The 22,903-nt window shown below is 42.4% G+C and overlaps 2 protein-coding genes across 3 annotated transcripts; one reads left to right on the top strand and one right to left on the bottom strand.

The window, feature by feature from the left end:
* Positions 1–277: 277 nt before the first annotated feature.
* On the top strand, positions 278–8,481 carry KIF20A (kinesin family member 20A; the record flags this gene model as incomplete). Its single annotated transcript, XM_080353441.1, has 18 exons — positions 278–436; positions 914–1,003; positions 1,135–1,254; positions 1,710–1,848; positions 1,935–2,122; positions 2,209–2,353; positions 3,055–3,255; positions 3,501–3,612; positions 3,706–3,777; positions 4,209–4,352; positions 4,437–4,602; positions 4,842–5,006; positions 5,630–5,769; positions 5,862–5,964; positions 6,562–6,769; positions 7,166–7,257; positions 7,548–7,685; positions 8,206–8,481. The coding sequence occupies 18 exons, from the start codon at positions 278–280 to the stop codon at positions 8,479–8,481; spliced, it is 2,658 nt and encodes an 885-aa protein (XP_080209567.1).
* Positions 8,482–8,830: 349 nt separating this feature from the next.
* Positions 8,831–21,990, bottom strand: SFXN1 (sideroflexin 1; the record flags this gene model as incomplete). Of its 2 annotated transcripts, XM_080353378.1 has the most annotated exons (10): positions 8,831–8,927; positions 10,325–10,372; positions 11,049–11,098; positions 16,144–16,193; positions 16,716–16,843; positions 17,208–17,293; positions 18,810–18,885; positions 19,495–19,593; positions 21,033–21,203; positions 21,827–21,990. In XM_080353378.1, 10 exons carry the CDS (start codon positions 21,988–21,990, stop codon positions 8,831–8,833), a joined length of 969 nt encoding a protein of 322 aa, XP_080209504.1. The 2 variants fall into 2 exon arrangements, with proteins under 2 accessions (XP_080209504.1, XP_080209505.1); XM_080353379.1 differs by lacking the exons at positions 8,831–8,927; positions 10,325–10,372; positions 11,049–11,098 and adding an exon at positions 14,574–14,603.
* Positions 21,991–22,903: the final 913 nt, after the last annotated feature.

Genomic DNA, 22,903 nt, shown 5'->3' with positions numbered 1-22,903 from the left:
GCTATGTCTGTGGGGTTCTGTGTAGTGGGGGCGTGTTTTGCGGGGAGTCTGTACTGTGGTGTCTGGTTCTGCGTGCTGGTGGGGGTGTGTGTGCCTTTGCAGCGGCATCCTGCGTATGTGCAGGGTTCCATGTGCCAGTCTGTGCTTGTTTTTGTGATAGGGGGAGCAGACTGTTTGTAGTGGGGTGTACGCACGGGGAGCAAAGCTTGGAGCCTGCTGGAACGTTACCATATCCTTACGGTGCTGCTTTTTTTTGCCAGGAGCAGCGTGAGACGCCATGGCACAAGCACTTGCCTCCCCAGGGCTGTTCTCTGATGATGAAGTTGCGGTGTCCCCTGTTTTTGAATCCACAGCAACGGGGTTTGGGGCTGATGTGCGCAAGGACTTGCTGTCCGAGCTCTCTGCCATCTCGCCCAATCTGGAGGGCTCCCAGCAGGTGAGGATGGAGCTCATCTGTCACAAACAGAGCAGTGTTTTGACTTATGGCTGCTCTGTCGCTGCACAGCGGTGTTGTGATGCAGGGCCAACACAGACTCTTCAGAAGAGACTAGAACAAAATGTGGCATTGGGGGGAGCAGCTCCTGTTAACAGCAGCATACAATGAAGGGCGCAGTAAGTGCATCTTAACACAATGCCTTGTAGTGTGGCACTTAGTCTGGGGGCTGGTCTTAGTGTCAGGTCTTCAGGTTGTTGCTCTGACTCACTAGATAAACAAAAGAAGTGCTGATGTGCCTGGAAATGTGCAAGAAAGCTTCTGGCATTGCTGGGAATTTTGGGACCTGAGAAGGGTCCATTAGTTACTGAGCACCCGTCAGCGCAGCCACGCGTGTGTTCTTTGCTGTGGTTCCTGTCAGTGTTCTGGTGGATGGTTGTGCGCCGTCTCTACAGCTCTAACCTGTGCTGAGTTTTGCAGGCTGTAGCTGAAGACAACAATGGGAAATTAAAGGTGTATCTGAGAGTTCGACCTCTGAAACCTACAGAAGTGGAAAAAGGGGAAGACCAGGTGAGACACTGAACTAAGCAGGCTCTGAGCTGGTAGCCTGTGTGCCTGCTGAGAGCTGCCGTTCGCCTTTGCTGTCTGCGCCACTGTCTCTTGTAAGCCATTGCAATGACAGGTTTTTATGTGTTCTTTAGAGCTGTGTCTGCATTGAGAATTCAGAGAATCTCCTTCTAAAAGCCCCGAAAGACTCCTTCACCATGCGGAACATGGAACGTGGAGTGGGACAAGCAGCGCACAGATTCTCTTTCACCCAGGTAGGTAACTGGGACAAACAATCCATCTGGAACTTTTTCAAGCTTAAACAGCCTTGCAGGTTGAAAAGCTGGCTTACTAATACACACCGATTCCAGCACGCTGTGCGAACTACGTAGTCTTGTACAGTCTTCCTACTGAAGTTTGTTTCTGCTGCTGTTTCCTCAGTTTTTCTGTTTTTAAGCTCATCCTGGCAGCTTTCCTGGCAGCAAATGCCAAACTCTTGTTTTGCTTATGAGACTCTAAACACACTAGAGCCTGTAGTGATATTAGATGTTACTGGATTAAGCAATTCAACGGCTTGTTTTTGTAGGGGGCTTTGACTGGAATTGCTGGTGGGTCTGTTGCATGTCATGTGGGGCTTGTGGAGGGAACTAAGGTCGTATCACTTGAAGAACCATCAGCAGTCAAAAGATAAGATCTACATGGGGTCATTTTTCACTCATCTCGTTTGCAGATCTTTGGACCAGATGTAGGGCAGAAATTGTTCTTTGATGAGACGATGAAGCAGGTGGTGAAGGATGTACTGAATGGGCAGAACTGGCTGGTTTACGCCTATGGCATCACCAATTCGGGGAAGACTCACACTATTCAGGGTAAGGAACACACGAGGTGTTGGTGGCCTGTTGAGGGAGTTGTCTGCTTCTGCATGTGAATCCTCAGCTCGCTGTTCTTGCTTCAGGCAGCCACAAAGATGGGGGAATTCTGCCGCGCTCCTTAGCGGTCATCTTCAACAGCGTGGGGGACCGGTTGTACCAAGCCATGGACCTAAAGCCGTCCCTCTCCAACGAGGTGATCTGGCTAGACAGCAGGCAGGTTCGACAGGAGGAGACCAAGAAGCAGACCCTGCTGCGAGGGGGTCTCTGGGAGGTAAGTGTGTGGCTTCTGGGCAGCTTAATAATAACAGGGAAAGGACGATGTCGTACTACATGCACATGTTATCTTTTTCCTTCCAGGAGGAGCTGTTAACGCCACTGAAGAGGAGCCATAGTGCCGAATCTCAGCTCCAGGCCACCACCAGTGGCAGTTTTGACAGTGGAGTTGCTGGCCTCTCTTCATCCAGCCAGCTCACCAACCGTTCAGACAGCAGCCAGACAGAAGGTATGTCTGAAAGCCCACTGGGTGCTACCTGCTGTGTGCTGTTGGAGTATGGGGGAAGAAAGTGCGATGGTTATTTGGGTGCTGTGTTGTGTGTAAGGGAGCTAAGGTGCTGTAGTCTCCCAGATTTTCCCTTTGAAAGATGAGGATGTTGGGGCTGAAGAGCTTTGTACATGTCTTGCCAACATACAAAGAACATGCCGCTGCATAATAACTCAAACTTTGTGAAATGAAAAGTTACTTGATACCCACTTACTTCATTCATGGGATATAGTTACTGACCAGCTGAATGCTGTGGATGGGGCAGCTGGAACACAGGGTGCTCAAGTGCTGTGTTGCTTTCCACACACACTTTCAAACTCAAGATCTATTAGCTGATTAGGTATCCAAAAGTATGGTGTGACTGAGGTAACAAAGACTAAAACTTCACTGATACTGGGAAAAGTTCCTGTTTGAAATATGCTGTACTTCCGGAGTCAAGAGCAAGTATTTAAAAAGTCCTTGCACAAAGCAGATACTGTTAAAGGAAACCTTAGTGTGTCTGACTGGCATTAATGTAGGTCCACATGAGTAGGTACACAGAATAATTTGAGTCTGGGGTGGTGTTCTTGCTGAAGAAATATATCTCGCTCCAGAGCTAAGCCATTCAGGTTGAACCTGTGAGAAGCTGCAATTGTGATCCCTTTTTTTCTTCTTTTCCCCAGACCTGGGCCCTCGGTGGGCTGACTTGGATCGCATTTCACTCACCAACGCAGGAGACGTACAGTTCTCCATCTGGGTCTCCTTCTTTGAGATTTACAATGAGTTAATCTATGACTTGTTAGAACCACCTTTACCTGGCCAGAACCGCAAGAAGCAGACGCTGCGGCTCTGTGAAGACCAGACTGGCAACCCCTATGTGAAAGGTAGCTTCACCTCAAAGATATTTTTAGTGGCCTGCTAAGGAGACTTGAGGATTGAGTAGGTGGGTGGCTCAGCAGTGATGTGCTGGGGAGCACAATGTCATCTATGGCTCCTCAGAGACCTCTGGATTACAGGAGTGCTAAGTTTGTTAATGGCAAGCAAATGCAATGGTGAAGTTGGGGCTCAGATAACTAAGTTTTCTGCCAGCCTCCTAATTACCCTCCCCAATCTGTGCCTGCTTTTCCAGATCTGAACTGGATCAATGTCCACGATGCTGATGAGGCCTGGAAGCTCCTGAAATTGGGTCGGAAAAACCAGAGTTTTGCTAGCACCCACATGAACCAGAACTCCAGTCGCAGGTCTGGAGGGGGGATAGTCTGAAAAACATCCAAGTCTGAGGGGCTTTTAAAGGTTGCATTCCCTTTTTAAAATATCTGCATGTTTCTTTATAGTCACAGTGTCTTCTCCATTCGGATTCTGCACTTGCAAAGAGGTGGCAGTGAAACTGTTCCAAAAATCAGCGAGTAAGTTTCATGCTCTCTATCATTCTGGGGGAGTTCTCTCTGGGCTTAATTTTCCTGTCTCTTGTTGTGAGGATGGGAAGTATCTTGAGGAAGGTCTTGTTGAAAGTATTTGCAATGTCCCACATTTAAGGGATGTAGTTATCTGGAAATGGGCTGTCTCAGTATCTGGGGAGTGGCTATGCTGACTGATGAAGGATCTTTGAACTTGACATCACAAAGCTTGTGTTGGTGTTACCTTGTGTATCCACCACACTTAGGGTGGACCTTTCTGTCCAGCAATAGCCCACACACCCCAGAAGAGCTTTCTGTCCCCTTATGGATGATCTGAGAAGATGAGCATGGCAGATGATCGCAGGGTATCTGAATTGTAAACCTGGATAGAATAGGATAAACCTAGTAGGTCATGTGAATATTGCCTGTGTTTTCTTCAGGTTATCCCTTTGTGACCTGGCTGGCTCAGAGCGCTGCAAAGACCAGAAAAGTGGGGACCGAATGAAAGAAGCAAACAACATCAACACCTCCCTGCACACGCTGGGTCGCTGCATTACTGCCCTCCGCCAGAACCAGCAGTCCAAGTGAGCAGCCGGAACCCTGCAGGGAGCAAGTGTGTGGGGAAGCTGTTTTGCGTTCCCTGGGCTCACTCTTGTCTCTCCCCACAGGTTGAAGCAGACGGTGGTTCCCTTCCGGGACAGCAAGCTGACCCGGGTGTTCCAGGGTTTCTTCACTGGACGTGGACGCTCTTGCATGATAGTCAACATTAATCAGTGTGCATCTACATATGATGAAACTCTCCATGTAGCCAAGTTCTCAGCCATTGCCAGCCAGGTAAGTCGCACACATGAGGATCATGGCACACTCAGACACATCTTGCTTCTGTGGGAATGGGCCCCTTTCCATCACAATGCAGGGGGAATGCTTGTGAGCCTTCCCTGTGCTTTTCCAGGGGATTATTACCTTTACAGTTATCCCCAGGTTCTGCTAAACTGAAAGAGAAGCACCATGTTTAAAGACCACACAGTTTCCAGGCTTTGTGCATGAGTAATGATGGTCTTTTTCCCCTTCAGCTTGTCCAGGCACCTCCCACAAAGCTGGGACTTCCATCCATCCAATCAATCATCAAAGAGCACAACAGGCGAACCAGCCAGAAACTAGAGGCAGCGGCAAAGGAAGAAGTGGAATCAGAAGAAGAGAGTGAGGATGAAGCAGACGTCTCCATGTATGAGAAGGAGGTGAGCTGTGATTTGTTTTACAGCCTCTATTGATAAAAGGGCAAGAACGTGACTGTTAGTGTGAGGCTGCAGCTCAGCACTATACCAAGAGATGACAGAGAACATCAGCTGAGGACCCAGGAAACAGGGAATCCACGAGGAAAACATTCCAAAGTTGGTCTAAATCCAAAGCACATGCTTCATTTGGAAACACTTTGTCATCTGTGGAATAGAGAGACTAAGAGCTACTCTGCAGGGGAAATCTAGAGATCAGAAAACATGCAAAACAGATGGCTAATTTGAGGAAAAATAACTGAACTTCCTAGATACTCAAAGTGGGCAGCTGGAATAGCTGAAAGTTTGAAGTCATACACCTACACAGACTTGAGTTGTAATGTGTCAAGGTAGCAAATGCAGGTCCAGCCCTGGGCGCTGCAGCAGGGGAGGCTGGAGATGGCTCCATCTGGAGTGCAGTGGTGTCTGAGCCACCTCATGGGGAGGAATTAAGAGCAAACCTTTCCAAGTGACTAAAAGAATCTCAAAGCCAGATCACTCCAGCCTAATGACAAGGGATCGCCTAGTTTATTCTAAGTCTTAATTCTGTTTGTGCAGTGTGGGCAATGCAGTTTGTGTCACTCTTGCAGGACTTGTTGCGTATAGTGGAAGCTGCACGAGAACTTCTGGTGCAAGAGCGGCAGGAGAAGCTGCAACTAGAAATGCGTCTCCGTGAGGAGATCTGCAATGAGATGAAGGAGCACATGCAGCAGAAGGAGCAATGGTGCAGGTACAATATACGCTGATCTCCCTTTGTTCAGAGTGAGCTACAGTACCAAGAAGTGCCAGACCCTGACATGGAGTTGTTTGTTCTCTTTGTAGCCAACACGTGGATGCTCAGAGGGAGCTGCTGGAGGAACTGTATGAGGATAAACTGAATAACCTGAAGGAGTCACTGACTGACTATTACCAGGAGGAGATCCAGGTTTGTTCAGGGCAATGGAATAACATCAGGAAAGTGGGAGGGGACATGGGGTACTTGAGGTAACTTGAATATTTCAGGTTGCTTTGCTTTTTGTGATATAATTTAAGTTTCCTCCACAATTTTTGCTTCTTGTCTACCGCTTTATGTGGCTCGCTAGGCTTTCTAATTTTCAGCCCTCAATCTGGAAGCTAATGTGCAACTATTCCGACTTCGCTGTTCAACATGATTCTCTCCTGCCCCTTAATCTTTTTGCCTAGTGGTTTGCTTTGCACTCTTCAGATTAACACGAGTTCTGTGAATTTCTGTTCTTAATCTTAGTTGTGAAGATGGGTGTGGGCCTGTCAATATTTTTCATGCTATGGCATTTGAGTGCCTGCTAGGACTTGTTGCAGACCTCTCTGAAGATGACAACTCTTAAAAAAGTGGTTTAGGCTCCCAGGAAATGGGTTCAGTGTTTTCACTTAAAGGACATTAAAGGCTGGTCCAACATGTGAAGTGTGTGACTGAGAGAGTCTCCCGGAAGAAAGACATTGAAAGCTTCGGAAAAAATGCGTTAAGGAAATCGTGTTGAATATTTGAACAAACTTGCTTTTTAAGGAGCGCGATGAGAAGATTGAGGAGCTCCAAACTGCTCTGCAGGAGGCAAAACAAAAACTGGAGAGCCTGGATACTAAGCCAAAGGACTCAGGGCAAGGCTTGCGTCGATCAAAGAGAGTGGCTTCCTCCTGCGCTCTGCAACAGGAGCTGGTAGATGCTAAAGCCAAACTGGAGCAATGTCAACTGGAGTTAAATACTGCAACAGCAGGTAAGGCAGTGATGCTGCACTGGTTCTGAACTGTGCCTGAGCAATCCTTGTAGAGGGTTAGAGATACTTTTTTTTTGCAGTAGGGTACAGTGGATTCAGACATCCCGAAACTACTGTTCTGAGTTGTAGATGATGGGAATAATGTGCTGGATGGACAGCATTTCACTTAACTTTCACATGAAAATGGACTTCAGGGCAGGATCATCTCCCTGTTCAAATTCTAAAGTTCCTTTGTGTAACTGAAGGGGAGAAGCCTGGAATGTTTGTGCATGTCTACACAAAGTCCCAGCTTTTCTAAGCTTGCCTGTGGCAGCTTATCTCAAGTGAAGTCCTGACTTCAGAACAACTGAAAGCTTGTGAATGTCCTTCTGCTCACTACTTTTTGTCTGTTTCTAGAATTGCGCAAGTACCAGAAGTTACTGGAGCCACCTCCCTCTGCCAAACCCATTACTGTGGATGTAGACAGGAAGCTGGAGGATGGACAGAAGGTAACTCCACCTCTGTTACAGAAAGGAATGCTTGCAGGGCAACGTGGTTGCCTGTTCAAGCAGTGTTTGGAGCTGCTGTCTCCAGGTTTTTAAACAAATGGTCAGTATTGAAATGGGTCTGTTGAAAACAAACCCTCACTTGAGATGTGGCATCTGTGAGAGATGTTGGTACCAGTGATGCCGGTGTACCGCACTCAGAGGGGACCCTCCCTCATATGCATCTCTGGAGTGGCTTTGTTTGCAGAGCGCTGTCAAAACCAGCTGTTGTATTACAATTCTTTCTCCTGTAGAATGTCAGATTGCTGCGTTCAGAATTGCAAAAGCTTGGGGAGTCTCTTCAGTCTGCAGAGAGGGCGTGCTGCCACAGTACGAGTGCCGGGAAACTTCGAGAAGCCCTATGTACATGCGACGACATTCTGGCTAAACAGGTAATGTCTGTTTTATTGTGGGTTGCACAGGGGGATTTAGTTTATGCGCTTTGCCATAATCAGCAAAACAACCTAGGTTCTTGCAGCTGCAAAGAAAAATGACTTATTATCTAGCCAGACACCATTTATTACACTAAGGGAACTATACTGTTAATTTTTTTCAATGGCTGAGGTCAGGCTGTATATTTAACTCTCCAAAGGAGACCCCTAATTGTTCCTGTCAGTTAACTGAGAGCTTGCACTTACAGCAGGAGAATTCAGGGTTCTTATTTCGTTATCTACTTCACTCAATCACAGTTGCTATGGCAGCACACTTACAGCAGGATGGATTCAGCTTTTTCCTAGCCCTACTGTTCCTATTTTGCTATTGAACTGTTGACAGTAGAAGCTTTTATGCACGGCCTTATTTAACACACCAGTCAGTGAATTTTGGGCACAGGCAGTTTCCCCTCTTCAGTTCATAGCAACAAGGGAGTGAGGCAACTTGTCATATCTTCACATACTGCCTTCCCTTTCTCAGGACCAAACACTGGCAGAACTGCAGAACAACATGATGCTGGTAAAACTAGATCTGCGGAAGAAAGCGGCTTGTATTGCTGAACAGTACCACACCGTGCAGAAGCTCCAGGCTCCTCCAACGTCTGCCTTAAAGAAACGGTTCTGTGCCAACAGGGAAAACCTACAACCTACTCAGCCTCCTGGTAAAAGGCCCTTTCTGCACAACCTGCTGACCCGCTCGGCGGCGCGACCTGCGGCTGCCAGGGGGGCCTGGCAACTGCGTTCAGTTGCTCTATGACTTTTTGCAAAGAGATCCCTGCCCCATCATTACTGGAAGAGGTGGCAAATGAAATATAATAGCATCATTTTTTTTTTCTTTGTGTGCTTGTTTATTGTCATTGTAGCTGTTGAGAGCTTATGTAAACATTTTTGGATATGTATACTTAAACTTTTAATCGATACCAAAGTGGACAAAACGACCTTTTGTCATTTAAACACTACAATGAGGAGAGTCTTGAAATAGAAAACAACGCAGATGATTGAACTTGTTTAACAGAGGGACAAGTTCTCATCTTCAACTATGTTGGCACAAAATTAAAAAGTAAGTTTGTAAGATCTTCCTTGGCAGATATCTTCCCTTCCTTGAATTATAATCCTTTATTAAAGTATACTCGTTCTAGTTTAGGGTGGCTCTTTTGGATCTTGGCTTGCAATTCTGGCTCCAGGGATGTAACAGGCATAGAACTAAGCAAAAGAAACAGTAAAATGGTTATATAAAACAAGCACTTGAATGTAAAAGATGAGGGATGATGCATCTAGTTAAACTTCCTGCATTGTGAAAAAAGTGTTCAGATCCTTTTTAAACTCCCTGGGAAGGAATCATGCTCACAGACCTGGGCAAATGAATCTGCTTAAAAGGCAACAAGATATTCTATAGAGTCAAGAAACAGCTGTTGCTGCTACCATGAGGGTGGAGGAATCTACTCAGTTGCTTGAGGTTGTTGCTGGCAACAGAAACTTACCTTCCTCAAGGTGTTTTAATTCAATATAATGTATTTGCATATTTAACTTACTGCCTCATTTTCCTGAATAAAAGGTTTATTTTTATAGGAGTCATCTCCCAGTAAAGTGAACTAAGCTGCCAGGTCACTTAAACAGCTGTGGTTTCCTTAAATCCAGTTTAAGGTCTAATCTTCCTGTGCAGAGCCCTGGGTGAAATCAAGAACTGTCCCACACCTGCTGTGCTTGTTGGTCAAATCTGCTCCAGGTGGCCTAATGACACTTATTTACTGCAATTCTCTATTCTGTGCCAGGTGGGGAATGGGGTGGTGTCAGACTGCTTTGCTGTACTCCATTAAAGCAGATGAGAACTGGGTATTGTTTCCTGAAAGCCAAAAGCTACTTTAGTTGCTTGCTGTTTTAATGGATTTGGCTGCAGTTTGCGTTGTTTAAGCCACATTTGGCAGCTTCTCAAGTTTGCACAACCACTAATAATATGGGAGGGACAGCTTAGTTGAATTTAAGACCCTCTTCATATTGCAAATTGAGCTGAATTTATTTATAGGTAACCTGTCCACATTTCATTATGGTTTCAGCTATAATGAATAGTGTTTCTAAGACAGTTTTTGGTACTCAGCTATTTGTATGTAGATAAACTCTTTCTGGAAAAATACTAATCAAATTACAACTAAGCATGTATAGTCAAATGCTGTATAACCAGAGGAGTTTCCTGCTAAAATTAAAACGAACTCTGTATTTAATGAAGCCATAACCTTACCGGACATGAATGTATTGCTTATACTGCAAAAGTCTTTTTTGATGAATAATTTCAGTGTTACCAAGCTCATACTTCTCTGCTTGCAATAGCATGGTTAAACTACTCACACAAATATCTTGTTCAGTCTATATAGCTGCATCTCAAGCTGCTGGGACTTTGTAAATAAACTATTATATATTACTGATGAGTAACAGAATTATTACTTTTGTGAATATTCTCAAGTTTATCACACTTGTCGTATGGGAATTGAGACTCTGTGCTCCAGGGAGCAATGACCACTTGTTTCTGTGTTTTTGTGGTACCTTGCATGCATCTGAGAGTGTAACATTAAAGAATAATGTAATAAAAGAAGAAGAATACGTACCTTTTTTGAGGAAACAGTGCACAACACAAGGGTGTTGCAAACACAAGACTAGAAGAGACAAAAATGGGTTTAAAATATTTAGGGTGCTAAAAGAAAATTCAAACCCCTTAGGCATGGTCTTCTAGGAGCTTTTTGATGTGTACAGTGAGGTGAAGTTTTACAGAGTGCTATGTAACCTTTATTTCTCGCTGCATTATACCTTATGAAATTATTTACTGACTATGTAGTACTACACGTACCAATACCATGCTTACAAATGTGTATAAAATTATCATTTGATGGCCTTTCAGCAGTTTGCATTGGTGTGTATGGCAACATAAAATGCTGGACAACAGCAAATAAACCTCTCTATTAAACAAATGTTGCATGAATTCATCAACCTCTACAGAGCTGGATTCCAATTATTATTTATGGAGGTAGCAGCCAAAGCATCTTTTTAAATGCTACAGGTTTATGTGATTTTTGGGTGGTGGTGGCTTTTTTTCCACTCTCTTTCTCTGCCCCCACAACCCCTGCTTTTCTTGGCTGCTTCTTTATTACTAATGGCTTTTAATGGTATTATCAGTTACAGATATGGAAGTGAAGTCACTGCTGTAGTTTCCTTAACTTCTCAGCTCAGTGGAGAAACAAATAATTTCTCACAAAGTGCAAACCTTGCTACTTCCTCCAAAAAACCTCCAGGTATATCTTAAAATAGCAGACGCAGCTCAAAGAAATCACTTACCAGAATCCAACTAATCCAACTTGAATAGGAGCACTCATCCAAGGAAACCGCTGTTGAAAAGAAACCACACACGGTGAACAGAGTGTCTTTTCTTCCTGCCCCTTCCCACCTTCCTGGAATTCTTGTATTGTAAGAGAAAAATTGCACCTAAAAGACTCCTGGGCGTGATGAAGGCAAAACAATTACCAACACACCTTAAAGCTGAGCTCTGCTTTGAGAGCTTTGAAAAGCAATAAGAAAATTCCCAGTGGTATCAGTGTATGCCGTTATCCTGAGCGAGCGGCCCTTAGAAACGATGACAGGCGGTTGTTTTACTTACGACCTGATCCCGAGTGTGTTGGTCACTTGTTTGTGTCACACGAGCCCACAGTAGCCGCCAGTGCAGCCCAAGTTTGGAGCAGCGCTGCAGGTACCGGGCTCAGGGGGTTCTGCCCGGACATCGCAGCCAAGAGCCAGGGCTGGTTACAGCTCCTGTCCCTCCAGTGACACCGGTTTTAACTTGCAACTGGAGATTTCCTATGTGAGCAACAGCAGCTGCGGCCACCAAGCATGAAGAAGGGAGTGTCAAGGAAGAATGTAAGTCTGCATCTCCTATTCCTTGTCTTGTGATTTGGTGTACAGGCACTCACCCCCATAGCACAGCCTGATATGCTCCAGTTCGGTTAGAATTCACCTCTTATTACAGGAAAAAATGGTAGAAGAATGGGGGTAACAACACTGAAAAGCAACAAGCTATGGCTGCATTTTTAGCATACTCCTCATTACTGTGACTTTTGTAGAACTTGAACATACGCCAAGAAATATGATAATTTTCTTGTAGGCCTTTAAATGATCGAGGAATCTACTCCCCCATGTTAAGAATTTTAGTTGAAGTTAATTACTACAGAAACAAAGCCAGACCTATTTAAATGACACCGCTGCAACGGCCCATTGCTACAATAAAATCAGTGTCTCCAGTAAGCAGGACGCACACAACCGCTACGACAACGGGAAGTCGAATTTAAAGCAAAACAGCTAATGAGTTAAAAATCACATGTTACAGGGGATGATGTTTACAACAAAAATGATGTTTTTTTCTGCAAGAAGTATTTCTCAAGATGTAGAAGTTAAAGGGGAAACTGGTGAACAAAAAATGGGCACTATTTGAGAGTAGAAATAGAAGGGAATTTAGAAAGCTGGGTAGGACAAAGCTTGGTGTTAAGGAAGGTCGCAGCAGCGTAAGAAGCATGGAAAACAAGCCTGAGGGAGAAGAAATCATGTAGAAGACTTTTTTTTGCCCTGGAGTCAATGTGTAATCCAGAAATGATCGCAGGAGGAAGTGTGGAGTTCAGCAATAACCTGCAACAATAGATAAGAAAGGGAAAAGGCAGCAATAGCAACAAGGATGCAGAGGGACTGCAGTGCTCGGCTATTCTGGCGTTCCACTAAACACACCTTTGCTTGACTCTCAGCTGAGATAAAGTCACTCAAAATGCTTTATATTTATACACAAGGACAGTTCAAGATGAGATGGTGTGACTGGCCATGGATGGGATATACGGCTGTGGCATCGGGAAATGCTACACGTGTTTGGGAACACAAACTGTGCTGCAAATGACTTCAGACTGAGGACAGTTAAGGGAGAGTGAAGCTACATGTTGAAGCACAAGCACGGGACCTGAGGTACATAACAGAAAAGCCTCAAATATGATTTTATAAGTGTAAAGAACATTGGAGGGTGTCATGAGAATAATCATAGTATCACAGTATCACAGTATAATAGATGGTTTCATGCCTTGATCGGAGTTGGTCGTAAATCTAAGGGAGAGAGAGGTGTCTGCTAGCACAGACAATGCAAACAGCAGCTGTTTCATGTGGTGGAGCATTTTTTGTCAAGGTACTTGATATGAGTTGCAGCCTTTTTCAAGAATGTTACCGGGCTGCATTGATCAGGAAAGATGGTGAGGTGAAACCCTAACACTGGGAGGTCAATATTAAGAACTGGAGTTGCATATGGAACAACGTAAAACAAGTGCAGTCTGTACATCCCTACGAAGAGATAAAATAGAGAAGTACAAGACAGCAGAAGAATTTACTGTGTTAGGGATGTGTCATTTACCTCCAGGAGAAGGCAGTTCCTGATGAACTAGGAGTTAATTTCCAGATGTCTTTATGGCATCTTTAGTGGTTAGTGCAAACAGAGAAAATGAAGAAATGATCATTAAGCAAACAAAAGCCATAAGGAGAATCAGCTTTTTTCTAACTGCTTCCTTTCATTGTTGGGTCTTAAAATCTGTCAACTTTCCACTATGCCTGTTTTTAAAAAAAATGAATAAATGGAATGACAGTTAAATCAGGAATGCATGGAGGACCCTAAGGCATAAGACATTCAGGAATGATGCTTTAAAAAAAAGGCTCTGCTCTAGTTTTGTAACACTTTGCAACACATATTTTAGTTGCAGACTAAGAGACCCTGAGGAGTTTGTTTTAAGGATATATGAGAAAATTTCTGAAATCAACTTGAATGTTATTATAACCCAGCTTGTAGAACAGGAGAGAAACAGTAGCTGAACCTCTAAGAGTAGTTACATAAATTAAACCTTAATGTTGATTGGAATCTTCAGAAGTTTCTATGGTTACCTGTAACTAAAATAAATCTAGAAAAGCTGTGCCTCAGAGCAAGGTTGTTTATGGATCCTTCAGCAGATAAAGTAAGTGGGTTCGGCACAGAGCTACTCAAGTGTGTGACAACGGAGATAACAACCAGACACTATACAGCCTGATCAAGAACTACGACACTGGGTAACCGCACAAAAGGCAGCCAAGGCCACTGCTGAAACATATCACAAAAGCACGTATATATATATCTATATAAAATACTTTTTCAAGTGAAGAAGTAATCAGATTCTTTTTGAATCAACAAGGATGTGCTTGTGTTCTAAAACAATTCTTGAGGCAATTTCTAGCAACACCTTCCTGGAAAAATTTTAATTAATACTGATGTTATCATCAAAATGTCCTCGTGCGAAACAATGTCAGAATATGGAGAACTCATAGCGCTACTTAACCTACATCTTATTTCAAATAGCAGAGGATGATAGCCTGCTATCACTGAGACCAGCATTCCAGAGGCACTTATTGCTCTTTATCTTCCTGAAGAACATAATTCTATTGTCCTCATCATTTCACAACCACTTGACTATTGTCTGGCCATGTGTGTTGCTCAAAAGGCTTCGCCACGCGTACGAGAATTATTTTCCAGAGTGATGGTGCGCAAAGCAAAGGGAAATGAGTTAGTAAAGCGTTCTGTGGATGGTGCTGGAGTTGTGCGAATGGGATGGTGCTTCTGAGACCTCCAGACGACATGCAGAAGCTGCTTGTTAAAAATGCAGCTCATTCCTTAATGGTTTTAATACTAATCTCTACCGAGTGTTACCACTGACTACCTGCAGAGCAGGGTTGCACCTGAACTCACAGTCTCTGATGCTGAGGGGGAGGAACAGATGAGCATAAACGGTCATGATGGTCCCAAAGACCAGTGGGAAGTCACTGAAGAAATCGCTCATTTTTGCTGATCTGAAAAATTCACAACACCCTTATATTGATTATGCCACACAAAACCAATAGATATTTGTCTCCAAACTCTGAGAATTGCTGCAACTTCTTCAGAAAATTTATTTTCCAGTTGAGTTGATAGCATTTGTGACATTTCTCCTGTGTCAAATACATATAAAATCACCCTGGCTTTAAATTTACAAATTATTTTTCTTTTTTAAACAAGGGTTAATGTCCTGAGCAATACATTAACAAGAACATAACGCTATCACAAACTGCTAAAAGCCACGCTGCAAACGGGGTGTGGGTCAAAAGACATCGGCAATTAAGAATTAGCTACATCAGTACAGGGCTCTTTAGGCTGCAGGCGGTTTATTGGGATGCACTAAGCAGCACACACCGGCTTTCACTCTCAAACTCAACAGCCACATTTCCTATTTTTATATCCCGAGCATCAGCATTTTCTGCTGACAAGGGGAGGAAAATAGCAAAGCACTTCAGGAAAAAAACCACCCTAAAATTGGAAGATATTTGGGACCTCTTCGCAATGTTTATCCACTAATACAGAAGCACTTTCCAATAACGTAGGTAACTGGGTAATCTAACTATGCATGCGAAGAATGAAAGGCAGAAATAATAAGAAATAGAATTTAAATATTTGAGAAAGCTTTGCCTTAGACAAAATGAGGCGACTTCCCCTGCTTGTCCTCCCAGTCCCCACCCAAACCAGTTTTCCAAGCCAGGGTCTGGAAACTCAGACTACACTGTCTGTTCCTGACTTTTTCTAACAGGAAGGAGACGATTGTTCGCCTGGAGCAGCACAAGGAAATAAATCAGGGATATCAGCTGGGAAGACGAAACTCCCTTTACTGGTAAAGGATTATAGGCTTTGTCATCGGAATATTATTTCTCTTGTGTCAGACAATCTTATAATTCATTTCATTATTGTTCTTTTCCCTCTCATGCACACACAGTCCATAATGCTGATTTGATGTATATATTTACTAACACTGCGTGTTTGACTTTTTACACGACTTTAGTATAAACAGAATATAGCAAACATGTAACCTTTCATGACGCCTGCCCATTCTATGCACTTAATCATAGAGTAAACTTTAAAGACTCATTTTCAAAGGAGATTTTTACCATCGTTGTTCCCAAAGTCAAATTGCTCTTACAGCAGCTAAACAAAGTTATTGACATCTTGACAAGAAAAGCATTATTAAGATTTTCAATGTTCTTTCTAATAAACTCTATTACAAGTCTCAGCTCAAGGAAGGTTTACTTACTATTTACTAGGAGGGACTCTGCATTTTAAGAACAATTATAAAAATAACACAAAGTTCATATTTTCTTAATGTTATTTTACACTGTGATTAAAAGAACCAAGCTATTTCTGCCTAAGAAAGGCATCAAGAATGCAACAACTATAAAGCCAGCTCTGCGGTGATGTCCTCCCAGAGTGTTTGGGAGGTAAATATGAAGACTAAGAACACTTTAAATTAATGAAAATATTATCTTAGAATATGAAATACATACACATAGATTATCTAAGACTAACCTTTAAAAAGGCTCTCTTTTCCAAGGCATTCATTATGAAGGGAGGAATTGCTGCAAATGAAGGAAAAAAACCCCACATTAACCTTGGAGAAAAAGGCACTTGGTTTTCATTTTCTGCTAAGATCAGCTAATACCATAACACAATTTTCACAGCCTTTTGTCATTAACCGAGCTTTCATTTCACGTTGTGCCAATTCAACATACTGGATTGGTGTTTACAGAAGTAAATTCTCCCAATAAGCAAAACTTCTAATTTCACACATAACTAAACCTGAGCTCAGTAACTTGGCACTGGTCAAAGCACCTGCCCTTCACTAAACTAATTCCACTCAAGCAGAATTTGTCACCTTTCCTTTACTACCTGTATCTTTTCTGCAAAAGCATCCCAGGAACTCTTCTGATGTAACACACTGTGGATGTTTTCACAGTAAGTAAAGTGCATTTCTTTGTAGAACTTCTCAACAGAAATATAAATACTGCCTGCATAACTGTAAGATGATTTGGCTGCTGAGAAAAATCACTTATATAGAATTTAAGATCTCTTTCACATCAGTGATAGTCAGTTATTCTTACCCATGCCAGGAGCAGCCATAAGAACCCTTGATAAAACCACCTGGGCAATCGCCTGCTGAGCTGCTTTTGTTGATTCACCCAGCCTGTTCCCTTTCTCATCCGTGACAGGGATTCCAAACTTGAGTTCCCTGTTGATTAAGGGGTAAAAATAAAGCACTTATTGACATGCATTTATCCACCTTTTTTTTAAATCTTTCTCCCCTTAAAACTCTAAATTAAAAGAATTAAGGTTTTATTTTATTTTCAAATCAGCCTGTTTGCAACACTCTTTGGCAAAAAAAAAAATTAAAAGGCAGTGAAAAATATGGTGAACACTATGCTGAAAAGCAAACAATTGAGTATTTGCAACAGCAAATGTAACTAGTCTTACATTTATCCAGCCCTAAAATTACATTTGGCCCTTTGAAGGCAACCGTGAGGCTGATGTGGCCCCCGATGAAAATGAGTTTGACACCATGTTCTAGAATGAGTGATCTTAGTTCTTTTTCCTACCTTTGTCTCATCAGTGGAATATTAATGCAGTTAGCTGAAGCAACAGCAGCAAAAGGACCAAACCGTGCTATAAGAGGCGCGGCATGCTGTAAAACACAGGGGAAAAAAAGAGAAAAACAATTACATCATTATTTTCTTTCCCAAAGGTCATATTAAAATGCTTCATGTGCTAATGATAGGCCAGACTTATTTCTTTTAAATTAAAATTCAATGAAAACTCACTGGTGGGGCAGAGGCAAAACAACAAACAAATAAGACATAAGTCGGATACTTCTCTCAGAGTGAGCAGTGGCAGGAGGTTGCCAAAACCAATCTTAATTTAGTAGCATCACTGCAGAGCACTGTCAGCTTCTCAGTACGCCTGTCAGCACAACAGCAACACTAAACACACCTCAACTTCACCGTCTCCGCTGGCAAAGTGTGCTGGTTTGTCTGGGATGCAGTTTATTTTCTCCGCCGTAGCTGGTATGGGGCTATATTTCGGACTTGTGCTGGGAAAAGGGTTGATAACACAGGGATGTTTTGGTTACTGCTCGGCAGGGCTTACACAGCGTCAAGGCCTTTGCAGCTCCTCACATCACCCACCAGCGATGGTGGGAGAGGACACGGCCGGGACCGCTGACCCCAACTGACCAAAGGGATGTTCCACACCATAGGAGCTCATGCTCAGTAGATATTTTGCGGGAAGAAGAAGAAAGGTGGGGATGTTTGGAGTGGTGGCATTTGTCTTCCCAAGTAACCGTTGTGTGTGCTGGAGCCCGGCGTTCCTGGGGATGCTGAACGCTTGCCCATGGGAGGCAGTGAATAAATCCCTTGTTTTGCTTTTCTTGCACACGGGGCTTTTGCTTTAGTTATTCAACTGTGTTTATCTCAACCCACGAGTTTTCTCACTCATCTGATTCTCTCCCCCAGGGACCCGGGGGGAGTGAGCAAGTGGCTTTGCATGGAAAGACACCGGCTGTGGAGACTGTTCATTGGGCCAGTGTCTCACACGATATGAATTACTCTAATTAGAACAGTCTCTCAAATAACTTGTCAATCCTATACCACTCAGTATAAAGCATAAGCAGAGGGGTAAAAAATACATTATTGCTGTGTTGTTGTGTCTTTTTTTTTGTAGAGGATCTTTTTTCTTGATTGCTTTGTGCACTTGTTTAAAGAATTCGAGTTTTCTGCATTTAAGAGTGACACCTCCTTACAAGTTCTTCAGCCAATCTAGGGTAGGTATCCACATTTGCAGAAATGATACTGCACCTTAAAACCACACCCTATACAGTTTATAGGATAATGAGTCCACATTGTTGTAATTACATATCGACTGCAATTAACTTTCAAGGGCTATTAGATACTCTGACATACAAAAAGAAATGGCAAAAAAGGCACCTTATTATATACAGTTTGTATTAAAACACAAGGCTTTTAATATACATATAAAACCATCTACATGGGGCAAAAATAAGCTTGGAATCTAAAGAAAGGAGCTGCCAAAAGGCATCATAACTAGTTACTGGGAGCTGTACATGACACAGATACACAGAGGAGAAATGAGCACGTCATAAACACCAAAGTCTAGTTCAGAATGGAAAAAAATACCAGCAATACCTTTGTTAGGGCATTAAGTCCTAAAGCTGTTACGACAGCACCTGTGGTAGCAGAAACATAGGCTGTTCCCAGCTGGCTAAAATAAAAATAAAGACATTTGCACATGCAAAATAATTACATTTTACATATGTAGTTATACCTTTCAAAAGTTAAGAAGTAGACCTTTCTGTGATACTGCAATAAGATGTGGATGGAAGATTCAAATGGGACACTCTGCTTCTCTCTCACTAGCAGTAAAAACTCACGTGCAAGCAACATTTTAACATGGAGCCAGGTTCTGCTGGTTCTGTGTCGCTATCTGTTCAGCACCGTCTCACGTGTCTGAATGAGCACCTTGAAGATTTAGTTCCGTACTTAATTTCTAACTTGCTTACACTAATAAAATCAGTTTGGATTTCTAAGGCCATGCCTACAATAGTAATTAAAATCAACTGTACCAAACCCCATACTTGCAGACCACTGTTAACTGCTTATGATCAAGGTGCTTGGGTTTATCTTTAATGGCAGAAATGGAGTCCTTGCCTCCATCATTCTCAGACTTCTCATCTGCACATATCATATTAATAATAAGCATAGACAGAAAAACTTATCCCTCTGTCACCTCAAACTTTAAAGCCCAACCACGTTCCAGTACACAAAAGAGCAATTTGTAAACACATCAGAAGTATCTGGTTCAGTGTCTGACCTGACAGTAATTGGGGCATCACCGCTCCTGTTTGTGTAATTTACTACAGCATTGAAGGACTGGTTAATCCACTGCCAGAAAACCACTGCTGGTGTTGTTCTTGAAAGGAGAAACAATTATTATTATTATTGAAAATATAGTTGAATCAACAGTACAGAAAAATGACAGCAAACCAAGAAAAGCAAGTGCAAGCAGTAATCACGCAGAGGTTCTAGTTTATCTGAACAAAACAATAACAACAATGAGATACTGTCTTAACGATGAAAGTACAAGCTACTTCTAAGAACAGAATTTAAAAGCATTGTAATTAAATAGCAAGGTTCACTTGGGACAAAGGTTTGTTGTAATAATGAAAGCATCATAGCAAACCTCTCCCTAAAAAAACACACAGAGGAATATAAAACAGTCTAATTTCTATGATACTTTTCCAGCGTTATTATTCCCTTGCAGTCTGCTAGTTCTGTTGGAAGCTCCGTAAGTGACTGAGAAGTGGATTTTAGAGACAGCGTTTATCTTCTGTGTTTTCAAAATGCCAATATGATGCCACTGTTTCAGTAAATCCCTATGACATTAAAACATTCAGTTGCATGTATAACCAGATAAAAAGCAGCAGTGCAGGCTGGGATCTACCCATCTGGGTAGCAGCTCCGTGGAAAGGGACATGGGGGTCCTGCTTTACAACATGCTCAACATGAGTAACCAGGGTGCTGCTGCGGCAAAGAGAGCCAAGAGGATGCTGGGCTGCATCAACAAGAGCATGACCAGCAGAGGTAATGAAGTCATCAACCCACTCTACTCAGCATTGTGTTCAGTTTTGGTCCCTACTGTACACAAACGATGTGGGCGGGCAGGACAGGGCTCAGAGAAGGGCTGCAAAGATGATCCAAGGCCTAGGAAGCTGCCAAATGAGGGAAAGCTGAGAGAACAGGGTTTGTTCAGCCTAGAGAAAAAGAGGCTGAGGGGAGATCTTATCACCATGTTCCAGTATTTAAAGGGTGGCTACAAAGAAGATAGAGATTCCCTTTTTACAAGGAGTCACATGGAAATGATGAGGGGCAATGGGTACAAGTTACTCATGGGGACATTCCAATTGGACATAAGAGGTGATTCAAGAACTACTGAGAAAATGGCAGGATCAAACAGGAGCTCGATGACTGATGGACCGAAGTGTACAGATCACTCACTTGGCAGACAGAACATCCTACATAGCAGATCTCTAAGACTAGAAACTCCCAGGTATCTCCTCCTCTTTGTCCCCGACACAACTCTCCTACAAGGATGGGGTTTTGGAACATTCAACTTCCCCAGTTGGAGGAAAAGTGGGATGGTGAAGAATAAGGGCTAAGAGTTTATCTCCCAGCTAGTTCTGGAGGAAACCACTAAGCAGTGGGAGGGAATGCAGAGAGAAAAGGAAGCGAAATTTTATGTTTTAAAATATTTACGATAAATCTTCTAAAATGCTCTTTTGACAATAACATTGATTTTCGCTTAAAACATTTGCCTACAAATTAGTTATGTGGTATGTTGCCATCACTTACCTATAAAAGGTCATCATACAACCTGTGATAGTCATGTTCATGGGCACCTGAGCTGACATGCGGCCAATCAAAACCATCTTTTCACCAGTATCTGGGTGAAAGGCTGAATCATAGATGTATTTTGCCCTCCACAATTCATCTTCTGTCAAGCCACGTGGCACAATACCTTGTCTTGGGACAAGTTAAAAAATGAGACAATAGCAAAAAGCACAATTATTATAAAATGCTGCAACCTTCGCTGACAAATGTGGTATCAGAGGACTTTGGGATGTTCATAATACGTTAATCTAGCCTCATAGTTAGCTTGTAGATCTTCAGCTTTTAAATGGAGTGGTAAAATAAAAAGAATTGAAACTCCCAGCAGTGGGTACGCTGGCTGAGTTGTTATCTCCAGCATCAAATTCCTATTTACTCAAAGCTGTACTAGATTTTAGAGCTAAAATCTCTGGAGTCATCAGCATGAAACTTTGAAAATTTACTTTCCAAGTATTTAAGAAACTACTTACTCCAAACAATATCACACATAAGAGGAAGTTTTAACCTCTGTTGTCATAGTAACTATTTTCAGAATTACACACTTCTGTATTTCAGAATACTTGATAGATGTTCTCAGATGACAGAATTACCTCAATGACTGGCAAATTTGTCTTAAAAAAAAGTGTTTCAACCTCCAAACTAAGAAGTGTGGTGCAATGAACGCAGTGCTTCAAATATTTCCTTTTAAATATATAACCATGTACTTATCAATGACATGGACTTTTTTGGGCCAGCAGTAGAAGTGGTCAATGACATACCTGTAATCATGCACAATTTTTCTTGCATTTTCCAGCTGGGCATCAGATAACAGAAGATTCCGGGGATCTGTTACAGTAAAGAAGTGAGCGGCTCGTCCAGAAAAAGTGCTTTGATCCCATCGGGGCTCCTTTATATTAATATTTCGTGGTACACTTCCTGACATCTTCAAAAACCCTGAGAAGAAAACATGAACATTTGCAATTCAGAATTCCACTTATTTCACAACAAACCTGCAAGATGAAAAGTGGTTATGCTTAGAGTAAAAAAGCAGAGAACGAACGCCAAACAATCTGTAGAACTAAACATTAAAGGGGGAAGTACATACCCAGAAAGGAGATGATGTCAGTTACTATCATGGGTTTTAATGAGAAGCAGAAAAGCAAGAACTTAGTTAAATGTCTACAGAAATGACTTTGTGCCTGTTTCCCCCAGACATTTATATATTACATCTTTGTAAGAGTACGAGTATCTGATTATGAGCTAGAGGCGCATCATATACAGGTACAAATATCGGAGGATGAGGCCGATGCAGAGGAAGTATAGAAATCTATTAATAAATAGCTGTATTAAAAACCAATATACTAATCAGAATGGTGCTTTATTTCAATGTTGAATTAGTGTTGGCCAAAAATACTGTCTTGAGGGGAAGGAGAAATTAAATATTTCAAGAGATGCCTGAAGAGCTGCTGGAAGGTGCAGTGACAGAAGAAATACTTAATAAAATCCAGTTAACTTCTCTGGTGCAGCCAAACAAAAAATTAGGAGCACAAACCCAACCATTTATTTTTAATAAATGTTGTTTCTCTAAATCCATGTTTTAAACCAAAGATTATATAATGCAACCATTTGTCACATTATGAACACATGACCAGATCTCCTAATGATACTTCAAAGATGGTTAAAGAACGACATTAAAGGACACAGAACCAACACAGTTGTGCATTTATAGGGCCTAAAGCCCAGAAGATTAAAAATTACTTCAGGATGACTAAGTTTACTTCAACATCTAATGAAAGAAGGGCTTAAGTCTCCACGTCTATCACAACCAGCCCTAAATTGGCAGATTTAAAAGCAAC

Source organism: Nesoenas mayeri, assembly GCF_963082525.1.
Source record: "Nesoenas mayeri genome assembly, chromosome: 14".
NCBI classification, from domain to species: Eukaryota; Metazoa; Chordata; class Aves; order Columbiformes; family Columbidae; genus Nesoenas; species Nesoenas mayeri.
This window is presented reverse-complemented; position numbering and strand designations above follow the sequence as displayed.